The sequence below is a fragment of the Branchiostoma lanceolatum genome, chromosome 2 (genome assembly GCF_035083965.1).
Source record: "Branchiostoma lanceolatum isolate klBraLanc5 chromosome 2, klBraLanc5.hap2, whole genome shotgun sequence".
NCBI classification, from domain to species: Eukaryota; Metazoa; Chordata; class Leptocardii; order Amphioxiformes; family Branchiostomatidae; genus Branchiostoma; species Branchiostoma lanceolatum.
Window position 1 is genome coordinate 33,242,411 of NC_089723.1, and position 12,054 is coordinate 33,254,464.

Here is a 12,054-nt window from a genome sequence, read left to right on the forward strand (position 1 = left end):
GGGCGGGTTGCCGTAAATCCACCCTCATTAAATCAGGACCCCTATCACTCCACGTTACATCGCTCGCCAAAGGTGTAACGTGGAGCGATAGGGGTCCTGATTTAATGAGGGTGCGTAAATCTTCACACTACCGTTTTAGGCATCATCCAGTGAGTCACAGCCAGGGAAATCATAACAAGGCTTGGTCTAGCTTTCTGCTTGGTTCCTATGGCAATCATCGCGCATCGCCGAGCTTGTAGAATCTGCTGTATGACAAGCGTGACTGTGTTGATGCACCTCATACCCTGTTTTCTCGGTCCGTTATCAACTGGTATTATGGACAGACTGGTTTCCAAGGACTGGTTTCCTTCCTGTTGATCAAGTCACTTTTATAGCATTTTATTGATACAGAATATACCATGTATACATGCATATAGTTTGTTTATTTTTTGTTATATGATGATTTGTTGTTAATGCAGTCCTGCTTCCCCAGGTTCCAAAAGAACGTATCTTTTCAGACGTGGGGCGATCACAAGTTGGGATATCACAGTATGGCACCTTCGTCCCAGGAGATCTCGCAGACAAGATCTCGCGAGATGTTGCAGAGAGCCAGGGCTACTGCCCAGCGTTTCAAACGCCTGATAGAAGTCCCGAAATTTGACTAAAGCTTCTTTAGGTATTGACTCCATCCATAAGCCGGGTACTTTAACCCGTGGGTACGCGTTAATGAGTACTTCGATGGTGGGAGGGTATGAAGCGCACATGACGAGGACGCGGTGAAAGATTTCGGGGAAAATCCGCCAAGCGCCAAAGTTCAGCAATATTTGAACACATTTCTCAGGTTTCCCCTTCACCACTCCCTCGGCACCCATGCCAGCTATTTCAGACGCTGCCACTGCGTCGAACAGCGGAGTCTTCAGGAAGTAGTCCCGCGCATTGATCTCTGATCCTTTTCGAACGAGTATTTCCACCAGCCTGTGGTCCCCCTTGCGAGCAGCCATGTGGAGAGGTAACTTCTTTTCTTTGTCCTTAAGGTTCACGTCTGCTCCCCACTGGATGAGTTTCTCCACGGTGTTGTGATAATAGCTGTCTCCCTCGGTGCAGGTGCAGGCTAGCGCCAGAGGCGTGTCGCCTTCGTTGTTGGTTGCGTTGGGATCGGCACCTTTCTCCAGGAGAAGGTCCACCAGGTCGAAGAGACCATTCTGGGCGGCCACGTGAAGGGGCGTCTCTTCGGCTTCGTACGTTTTCGCGTTGATGTTGGTCCCTCTCTGAAAGTGCACATTGTAGTTGAACAATCAACACGTCTTACATGTAAGCAAAGCTGCTGAATTATAACACTAAAAAATCAGCTGCACAATGTACTATTCACTAAAGATACGGTCAACAGATATGATCTTCTAACAGCAGTGATCTCCAATCCTAGGCTTTGGACTAAGGGAGAAGTGATGAAAGAAGATTATGTAAAAGTAAACATTCTGCCCCCTATCTGGTTGTTGTTGACGCAGGAATATAAATTTCTAAAAACAACTGGCAGGTAGTTGAAGAGCCGCATGCGCGCAATAGACCACAGATATAAGAAGGTTTGAATAATTACCCGTAGCAGCAACTTGGCAATCTTTAAGTAGTCTTTCCCGCAGCACATGTGTAACGCCGTCTTCCCGGTGTCTTCTGTCTCCAAGTCCACGTCTGCGCCATGGTTGATCAGCAACTGAAATTCGAATGTCATAGGTTCACTCAAAGACAAGAAAACTTTTACCACTCTATTTCATTACCAACAAAGTATCATTAGCTCTATCAGAGTTTTAAAAGTAGAACTTGCATCCCTCGTACCGTAATTCAAGTATTAAGTTCTACCTACGGCATACTTATGTATGTGTGGTACATATAGTTAATGTTAACAGCAAACTATACCTTATCATAAGTATATGTACCACACATACATACGTATGCCGTAGGTAGAACTTAACACTTTTCATTGATTTTGTTTTGGAAAAAGTTGCTTTCTTCTTCTTTAAACCACTGGAACAAGTTAGAAAAATTAATAGATACAATTACACAACTTTGTTTGTGAAATTGTATATGCCCTGGTTCAGGGGTACTTTTTATTTACAAAATTTACTGGGGATATCAAGTTGATATCCACAGTAAATTTTGTAAATGAAAAGTTATGAGTGGTATGACTTAATTTGTTAATTGTGATGAGTGATCACCTGTACAGCGTCGACATGTCCCCCTTCCACAGCGGCATGAAGTGGAGACCAGCCGTTTGGAGAGTAGTTGACGTCCGCCCGTCTGTCCAGCAGGTGGCGCATGCACTCTATGTACCCTTTACTGGCGGTGATGTACAGAGGAGTGGTGTACTCCTTCACAAAAGTCATGGACCAGATTCCTGGGGAGGAACAACACGGTCAGGAAATGATCTGTTCAGTGATATTTGCAAACGAACATCTTTCATTTGTAAATTAGCTTGTAACAGCTAGTGTGGCGTCGAATGGCTGGGCGGTGAGGCTAGCGGATACGAGATCAAGAGGCCATTGGTTCGACTCATGGCGTTCCTGGATAGACGTAGTGGCCTTGGGGAAGGTACTTTACATAACTTTTCTCACTCCACCAAGGTATGAGTACCTGACTTCGGTTCGGGAGGTAAACCAACTGTCCCTATGGTCTCAAAAGAAGGTTACACTTACCTACCCTTTTAACAGTCTCATTTACTACTCCCCAAAATACCAGTTTTAGGGTATACTAGAAAATATCAGGTGAGGTTAACGGCTAATTACCATGTAGCTTTTCAGAGTTTCCCGAATCACTTCTGTGCAACGGGACAATCTAAAAACAACAAAACAACACTTTAAGTCAATCGTATTCGCACTATTCCAAATGGTTTCGAGCGAAACGTCCCAAATGGTTGTCCTAGAAAGCAAGTCTAGTAGACTGTCAAAATGGCTTAATATTTGCATTTACTGTTGATTTCCACATCTGGAGGTACGGCATCGGGTGCAGCTGTACCATGTCTTGCCTGTCTCCATTTCATAATCACAGACATCACCCGCATAGTCTGACCGACATCCTGAACCTGATAACACTGGCACGGCCCAAAATAGCCTGCGCTATCGCCCGGAGTTATAGGGATCGAACTACTAGTACAAATCACGGATACTGTATACGTCGTCGTCAATGACATTGACATCAGTTCTATCTTATAAGTTGAGATCTGCAAATGTTCCCCTCCATTAGGTCCAAATAAACAGTACAAGAGTATCAAACATAGAGTGCGCTTGTGATTGACGTGTATCGCAGCTTACGTATCTGCCTGACAGACAAGCCCTTTGTCTCGTTCTTTATGTAATCCTGCCACGGGACCAACACGTCCTCCCCCTCCGCGTTCTGCGTGAACGGTTTCACCTCCAGGACGGCGTTGTTACACGCCGAAATGAGCAGTTAGACAATGTAATATGTACAGCCACTGTACAGCCCAGATAGGTCGCATCAGACTGTAAATTGCGTCTCTGTGCTCCGAAAGAGTTACAACACCTCGACAAACTATCTTTTTCAACTGGGACGCAGTATGAAGTAAGATATATCACGGCGAAGTTGACCAATTTTCAGGTTTTCAGCGTAACAACTCCGCCATTGTTTTCAAGCCGTGTTGGGTACCGCATGGGGTTTTTCGAGAAACCGGGTTACCGTGCCAAGTAGACTCGCCGCGCTGCAAGTCTCGGCTATTTGCCTGTCTTACTTTTTTGCTAATTATGGGTCAGTTCGTTGGTAATGTTGCCTTTTAGATATTGGAATTTTACATTTTTCCTGACGCAGGATTTAAAACTTTCACAGCGGTGTGCTGCGATCGATCTTGTTTTAACTTTAAAGCGTATTTTACGGGCTATTCGCACATTTTCTAGCATCCCTCCGGCCACAGATCGCACCACCTAATCGTTTTATATCTAATCATTTTAGCTGGTCGTGTGAAGGGTACATCTTTGCAATGATAGTAATAATGACGATAACCTTTATTGTACATTCATGCCCTATCACGGGCTAAGTACAGCCATATAGGTACAAAATACATGGTATGATATGGTATGATATGGCTGAAGGTAATGGGCGTGTAGATGTTGTATCACTTTTCAATTATGCAACTGCAGAAAGTCACTCTTTATTAAAACAGTATCTCTTTTCATAGAATACTGCTGCCGATACAGAACACTAGTACTGAATATTAGACTTTCTAATCATATAACTGAAGTATGAATTTGTGAAGGATACGTCTTTCCAGCAACACATCCCTGAACCAATGCCCTGAACACTAATATTTTTGTTAAGACTGTGTCTTTCCACCGTAGATTAAAAACAAAAAGATATTAGTCTATTCGCAACGAGCTAAGCAAAAATGTGCATTTTTTTCCAATGATAGAAGTAAAAACTTATCAATGTGTGATACACGCATCTTTTGTGTCATACAGCTAAAACCGTCGCTGTTCAAGAATAATTGTCGGGTGAAATAGAAGGAAAAACAAACGTCCGTGAGAAGGGTACATATATACTTGCAATGATATAGCTGATTGGTATAAACACTGTCTGTGAACGTAGTTTTGAAATGATAAAAGGGAAATCCAAATGCAAGATGCCTTTCCAGAGTCAGCGAACAAGTAGGTATCGTGTAACTTTCCAATCAAATATCTAGCTGAAATAATGCTTTTTGAACGATACGTCTTAACAGCAAAACAGGTGACATAAGTAAAAAATGATCGACGCGGGTAGGATGCATCTTGCCAATATTGTTTTGTACGAAGGGTACTTTTTTCAAAATGAAGCATATCACAATTTATCATGACATGAGAAACTCGTGTCTTCCAAGCCATAAGCCATATTGCTTTTAAAGGTCACGGAGGCCGAGGACGGTCGCCTGCAGGGTGCCTGGGCCCTGGACACGTGAGATCACTTGCGGGCCTGTATAAGTATCGCGGGGAGTGGCAAAGTTTTTTAAAAATAATTTGAATCAGATATATATATAAATCATTTAGTTTATCAATTGACTATGAGTAAGTTTTCTTAGGTAAAATATTATGTCATAGATATGAATTCTTACAGTGGGGAGGGGGTGAGCCGTCGTAAAGCTGATTTAAGTATGATTCACATGATAAATGACCAGGATAGGAACCTTACAGGAGAGACTGGTGTGTTTCACTTGGCTAAGGTCCAGGTAAGGCTCCTTACAGGTGACATAGATTGCTTTTTTTTTACTAGGGACCAACTAAGAGTTCTTACAGGTAAGATGAAGTGTGTTTTCTTTGACTAGGGAGCAGGTGAGGCAAGGTGAGGCTATTTACAGGTTAGATAAGTGTGTTTTCTTCAACTAGGGACCAAGTGTGGCCAAGTAAGTCTACTTACAGGTAAGATAGGTGTGTTTTCTTTGACTAGGGACCAGGTGAGGCCAGGTATGGTATATTACAGATTAGATAGGTGTGTTTTCTTCGATTCGGGACAAGGTGAGGCCAGGTGAGGCTACCTACAGGTTAGATAGGAGTGTTCTCTTCAAGAAGGGAGCAGATGAGGCCAGGTAAGGTACCTTACAGCGAAGAGAGGTGTGTTTTCTTCGACTAGGGACCAGGTGAGGCAGCTTAAGGTAAGGTAAGGCCAGGTGAGGCTACTTACAAGTTAGATAGGAGTGTTTTCTTTGACTAGGGACCAGGTGAGGCCAGGGGAGGTACCTTACAGCTGAGAAAAGGTGTGTTTTCATCGACTAGGGACCAGGTGAGGCAGTGTGAGGTTAGGTGAGGCCAGGTGAGGCTACTTACAGGTAAGATAGGTGTGTCTTCTTTGACTAGAAACAAGTGAGGACAGATGAGGTAACTTACAGGTTTTCATCTAGATGTTTTCTTCGACAAGGGAGCAGGTTAGACAAGGTGAGGCCAGGTGAGGTACCTTATAGCTAAGGTAGATGTGCTTTCTTTGACTATGGACCAGGTGAGGCGAGATGACGCAATTTACAGGTTAGATAGGTGTATTTTCTTTGACTAAGGACCAGGTGAGGACAGGTGAGGTACGTTACATGTTAGATAGGTGTGTTTTCTTCAACTAGGGAGCAGGTGAGGTCAGGTGAGGTACCTTACAGCTGAGAGAGGTGCGTTTTCTTTCACTAGGGAAATACACCTATCTAAGCTGTACATAGCCTCACCTGGCCTCGTTTGGTCCCTAGTCAAAGAAAACACACCTATCCATCTCGTAAGGAGCCTCAAATGGCCTGCGCTGGTATATTCCTCTCCATCTCATGAAAGGTTTTTGTTAAAAGTTAATGGTGTAACTTGTGTGACTTGAATTATAGACCAAATTCTCGTTTCGAACTGTTGACACGAAAAATAAGTTTTCATCTAGATTTTTACATCGTTTTGTAAAAAGTTTCCTTCATAAATTGTTTCGGCTACGTTCGCCACACTTTGAATTTCCAACTGTCTTTTTAATATGATACAGTCTTTATAGAGTAGTGTAGTGTTATGGCATGTTAAGCTGAAAGGACGCATCCCTCACAAAAAATGTTTCAGCTATTTGATTGGAAAGTCAGAGTAGCTCGCCTGTTTGTTCTCTGTCACTGGCAGGGCATATTGTTTAAAAAGTAATACTTTCCTTTTTATCATTTGAAAACTACGTTCACATGTATAGTGTTACCAAAACTTTCCGCTAAATCATTGCAAAAACATATGCGCCCTTCTCACGGATGTTCCATTTCAACCCAAGAACTTTACATTTGAACAGCGACGGAAAGGCATACTGCACAAAGAGTAATGTTTTCCCTCATACCATTGACTAGCTATGTTAACAGACAGATGGTATTACCAAACCGGTTAGCCATATCATTACAAATATGCACCCTTTACACGGACGTTTTTCGTGCTATTTCACCCGAAAACCTTTGGTTACTTTTGAACCGCGACTGTTTTAGCATCTGTGTGACATGAAAAACGCGTGTTTCAAGCACTTTCATACAATTTGCGTTTTTGCCGAAGCTAGTTGCAAAGATAAGTGATACTGATACAGTCTTCACTTTATAGCGTTCTGAATCTTCGTTCAGGGCTCTGTTGCTAGAAAGATGCATCCTTTACAAATTTATACCTCAGCCATATGAATGTTCTGTGTCACTGACTAGAAATTCTGTTTAAAATGTTATCATCGAAGTGTTACTTAAATCAATTGAACAGGCCGATAGTATTACGAGTAATTACTAGATAAGTAAGGTTTACCCTTTACACGGCCATCTTGAGTAATGATATTTAAAAGGGCTAAGTGGTGTGGTCTGTGGCAGGAGGGACACTAGATACTAAAAAATTGAAAGCGCGGCACAGCCCGCAACATACACAACAAGTCCGATTGCCGCATACCGCTCTCTTTGTTTTGAAGATTGTATGGGATCCTTGCTACTTTTCAGGCTATATTATACTTGTTGCTATATCTATGTACTCAGAACTTAACCATTATATTATTATTATAACTGAAGGACGAATTGAAAGCACCCACACCTCAAATATGACATTTGTAGCATGTACCGTAAGGGAGATACAAGTATCTGCATAAATTATGCAAATAAGGTCGTCATTGGCATAATTTATGTCCAGGTGTACTCACCTTTCCTAAAATTACCTACACCTCAAATATGACATCCGTAGCATTTACCATAAGGGAAATACACGTTTCTGCATAAATTATGCAAATGTGGTCATCATTAGCATAATCCATGTCCAGGTGTATTCACCTTTCCTAAAGTTACCTACGCCTCAAATATGGCATCCGTAGTATTTAACGTAAGGGAAATACACGTTTTTGCATAAATTATGCATATGAGGTCAGCATTAGCATAATTTATGTCTAGGTGTATTCACCTTTCCTAAAGGTACCTACACCTCAAATATGACATCCGTAGCATTTACCGTAAGAGAAATATAACTTTCCATTAAACTATGCAAATGATGGACTCATTAGCATAATTTATGTCCAGGTGTGTTGATGAAGGTTAGACATCCAGGTAATAAGATACGCCAAAAATAATTACTCAAGCAACTGGATAAGATTTTGAAACAGTCAGACGTTTCAGACAGTATCCACTGTCTTTCGTCAGTGACTAACGATAGGACTGAGAACACCAGCTTTATACCAAGAAGTAACAAGTCCAGGTGTATTCACCTTTTCTAAAGGTACCTACACCTGAAATATGAAAAAAAGTTGATGCGGATTTCTGTCCCAAAACAGGCAGTTGCGGCACACATTCTTGACCCGGAAACGTACATCCGGTATAGAGAAAACCCCCATGTAGTGCCCAGCTAACTGCTCATTCCGGCGTGTAACAGCGTTCACGTTCACTCCGATCTCAATGAACCTCTTGACGTCTTCAATCTTGTCCTTCTCAAGAACTCTGTAGAAACGGTCTCTCACGCTAAGGTCCATCTGTTGCGTTGTCTACTCGACGCTTCGTGGACATGAACTTGTATTCTGAACTGTTTGATAAGTATCTGGCACGTACCAGTAATGGGCTGGTATGGACAAGGGTCAGGCATCTGTTCTAGTGAACACACAACGAACGCGTCATATGGCGTTCTCATTGGAAAGACAGTCAAATCTCAAATGTTGTAGGGACATACTGACGTGTAAGAATGCATAAAGCTAGGCTTATGATGTACCACGATTACTTACAAACATTCTGAAGTTCGAATTCTATGTCTAAGTCTAAAAAGGTAAACGGTAAATTCTTATAGAGCTGGACAACAACTTGAGAAGTCATGAAGTCGACGTATATGCATAGAGGTACACATTCATACATGGCCACTTGATTTAAAAAACAAACAAACCATAAGCTACCGAAACAGACATATGCAAAACATTGACACCAATTATAGTGTCAATGTTAGTAAACAGAACGTTTTGTGTACATAGCACTGAACTCTGGATGTCATAAATCATGAATGTATATTTCTCGTCAAATTCATTTTCATATCGATAATAGTATGTTGCTAGATGTTTTTATTACATATAAGAACATGCACTTTCACATACTGTTTCAAAATTGAGTAACTTTTTTGGCGTAACATGCACTTAAGCCTGGATACCATCCTCCATAGTAACTACTGGCTCTTCCTTACTTGCCGTAGCTTACAAGCCGCGATGGTACCAAGACGAGCTCAAATCTGAGACCCACCGTAATATTTTCTTGTCTGTCTCGGATCTAGATCTTTGGTCTCCCTCTGAACGTGTTCCAGCCATGTCAACACGCGAACTTCCCCGTTTTCCTCAACAAACGGTTTCACCTCCAACACGGCGTCCACAGAGATCCCCTTCGAGAGGAAAACGTCGAATTCTCCCTTCGCACCCTTCACCAAGGCCCTGAAGAAGTTATCCTTCAGTATGGCGGACATGTCTGTGCGTTTTCTCTTACGGTATGTCCAGTCATGCCAAAAGAAGTAACGGGCACTACCATTGTCAAAATGAATAGGGAGGGTTCGGGTGCTAAGATAGGTACCGTATTTGTTCATTTCGATATAGTAAGTTGTTACTAAATGTCAAACCCTTTAACATCTTGTTTTTGTTAAATGATTCGTGGTGTATTTCACTTATGTGTTTATTTGATATGATGTGTAATATGTAGACGGTATTGAAATCGAGTTTGCTACAAGTATCAGGTAAAGTAAAGTAATAAAGGGAATAAAAATAGTTTGACATTTACTTATGACACTGGGTGTTCAATTTTGCAGACATATTTTTGTCAAGCTATAAAATTGCCACCAGACAAAGGTAGAGGCTAACTCGTACTGACCCCCAGATCTACAAAACATTTTGATATCACATTTCACAATATCATATCATATTCAATCCACCATCTGGGTCCTGTTACGAGTACGTTCATGTGGCGACATTCATTTAAAAACGTTGCTCCAAGACCAACTCAGTTACAACGGTTGTAGAGTTAATATTAATGTCGTCGAGAATTGTTTTAATAGCACTCAACGTTGGAGTGCTGGAGTGAAGGTGCATTTTGGAATGAGATGTACGAGACAGTAATGTAAATTCCACAAATGAAAGATGGTACCCGTTACGAAAACGTACTGAAATATTTTCTTGAACTGCCTCTGTGAATAAAGAGCATACGTTAAGAAAAATCACACTCCAATTAAACGTCAAAGCAATTACAGATGTTACGTTGTCTTTGTGATCAGTACTGAACTTGTACTGACTGTGGTAGAGAGCGTATCCTTTGGTCATTTTCCTGTAGTACTCCATCAATGTCAAGAGCTGTTCCTCGCCATGTTCGTCCGTGTACACCTGCTTGATCTCCAACACGGCGTCCACGTCCATACGCTTGTCCAGGAGAGTTTTTATGCGGTCTAGGTATCCCTGGGATAAGGCCTGGAAGAATCGGTCTTTGGAAGTGAACGCCATCTTGGATAGGCGTTTGATACTTCGATTGGATATAACAACTACAACTACATGAGCCAAGAAAGAAATACCAATTTTCTAACCCACGCCCTGAATAGAAACAATTCCAATAGCAATATGATAAGATACACACCTAAATTTCACCCGACATAGCCTTAATTAGATTACATCACGACGTATCTGATTCGTGTACCAGTTGAAGCAAAAAGTTTAAATGTGGACGTCTTCTCGTCTGACCGCAGTACAATTCCAGCTGTATTCCACCGAAACCGCATGGCAGTATATTTTGCATAGTTTGACCTAGGAGCGTTTTCGTCTTTGTATGACCCCTTAATATGCATAATATATTTGGTATTTCTAATAATTTATTTTTATTGCAAGGTAGTCAGAGTTTAGTAACGTAGTTGTAAGTTAGGACTACTCAATATGAGCAGATATGTGTCTCACTCTCAGTCTGATTCTAAGTAGGTTCTGATGACATGAATCTAACGTCAACAAGCAGCAAGTAAAGAAAAGACCCTTGCGGACCCCTTGAGCTCAGTACCCCCTGATAAGAGAGCCAGTGGACCAAAGGGCATTTCATCTATGTACAGGCGACATTCCGCGATGCCATATACAGAGGGATCATAACAAGCCAAGGGGTGGACCATAACATGCCGGGGGGTAAATATCGGGTAATTGGGGCATGATAAATTGATATGAACTCTGAGAATAGCAGGATGCTGTAAAGAATTAGCGTGTGAAATTCATAATTTCATAGCGCTAAACTCACACCCGAAAGTTGGGTGCCACTGATTATCACATATCTGTTATGTTATGATACGACACGTAACGTTATGTTTATATGACGGACTCATATTCGTTTGAATACATGACTGCACAAACTTCACAACGAAATGCAAACATTTAAGAGCTTCAGCAATTTCTCCAGTGTTACTTACCCTGTAAATCATACTCTTGCGGTTCCTTACACATGAACTCCAATGGCCTTTTCCATGGACGCCGTTTTAAATATTCGATCACCCTCCCCATAGCGGAACCTCTTTTTGGAGACTATTTTGAGAGCACTAGAGCTCAGAAGGTCAGCGTATAAGGGAAGAGACTAGTACTCACCCTGTATGTCGTATTCCCAACATTCCTCTCCGTCCCATTCCCACAGCTTGTTGACCGGCCGTCTGTGTTTCTCGAGAAAGTTCAGAACTTTGTTCTCGGCGCCTTCGTTTAGCGCGTCGAAGAAGGGATCCGTTACTTGTCTTTTGAGATGCTGGCCTTCTCTAACGTACCACTGCCAATCGGCCATCTTGGGATTGCTGTGTATGTGTGTATTTTTTCTTCCGGCTATTTTTCTTTTGTCAAAGGGCCGATCTAATTAAATTACTTGTTTTGAGACTCATGATGTAGATGTTTGTAACAGAGATGATAAATATTCTACTGTAAGACTATTTTCTGTGCAACACCTTTAGCAAAAGAAAATAACCAAACAAAATTGTGAAACAATTGGATATTTTTTTGTTTACTCTTTTTGATATCCAACAAAAGGATTCGTGAAATCGCTGTGTGAATATCTGATATGAACATGTGTCACTTCTAGTTTGTTCCTTCGGAAGAGGCAGAAAAATGCATTTGAATTTTAAATTAACACCACCGTCCTCACAATGG

The 12,054-nt window shown here is 41.6% G+C and overlaps 1 protein-coding gene and 1 long non-coding RNA gene across 6 annotated transcripts; one reads left to right on the forward strand and one right to left on the reverse strand.

The window, feature by feature from the left end:
- Positions 1–351: 351 nt before the first annotated feature.
- LOC136428718 (ankyrin repeat and SOCS box protein 18-like) lies at positions 352–11,796 on the reverse strand. 5 transcript variants are annotated; one of them, XM_066418436.1, is made up of 4 exons: positions 11,509–11,796; positions 2,190–2,368; positions 1,574–1,687; positions 352–1,247 (listed from the first exon to the last, which is right to left on the reverse strand). In XM_066418436.1, exons 1-4 carry the CDS (start codon positions 11,693–11,695, stop codon positions 450–452), a joined length of 1,278 nt encoding a protein of 425 aa, XP_066274533.1. In that variant the 5' UTR covers positions 11,696–11,796; the 3' UTR covers positions 352–449. The 5 variants fall into 5 exon arrangements, with proteins under 5 accessions (XP_066274533.1, XP_066274534.1, XP_066274535.1 ...); XM_066418437.1 differs by lacking the exon at positions 11,509–11,796 and adding an exon at positions 11,337–11,469; XM_066418438.1 differs by lacking the exon at positions 11,509–11,796 and adding an exon at positions 10,529–10,619.
- LOC136428719 (uncharacterized) lies at positions 2,274–9,684 on the forward strand. Its single transcript, XR_010754651.1, has 2 exons — positions 2,274–2,386; positions 9,192–9,684. It is a non-coding gene; the product is annotated as an uncharacterized lncRNA (long non-coding RNA).
- Positions 11,797–12,054: the final 258 nt, after the last annotated feature.

Coding starts and splice junctions, on each gene's coding strand:
- LOC136428718 (XM_066418434.1), bottom strand. CDS start 9,377: ATGTCCGCCATACTGAAGGATAACTTCTTCAGGGCCTTGGTGAAGGGT. Junction 2,369..9,160: donor ACAGACAAGAAAATATTACG/GTGGGTCTCAGA, acceptor GTTCCTCCCCAG/GAATCTGGTCCATGACTTTT. Junction 1,248..1,573: donor TTGCCAAGTTGCTGCTACGG/GTAATTATTCAA, acceptor GTGCACTTTCAG/AGAGGGACCAACATCAACGC.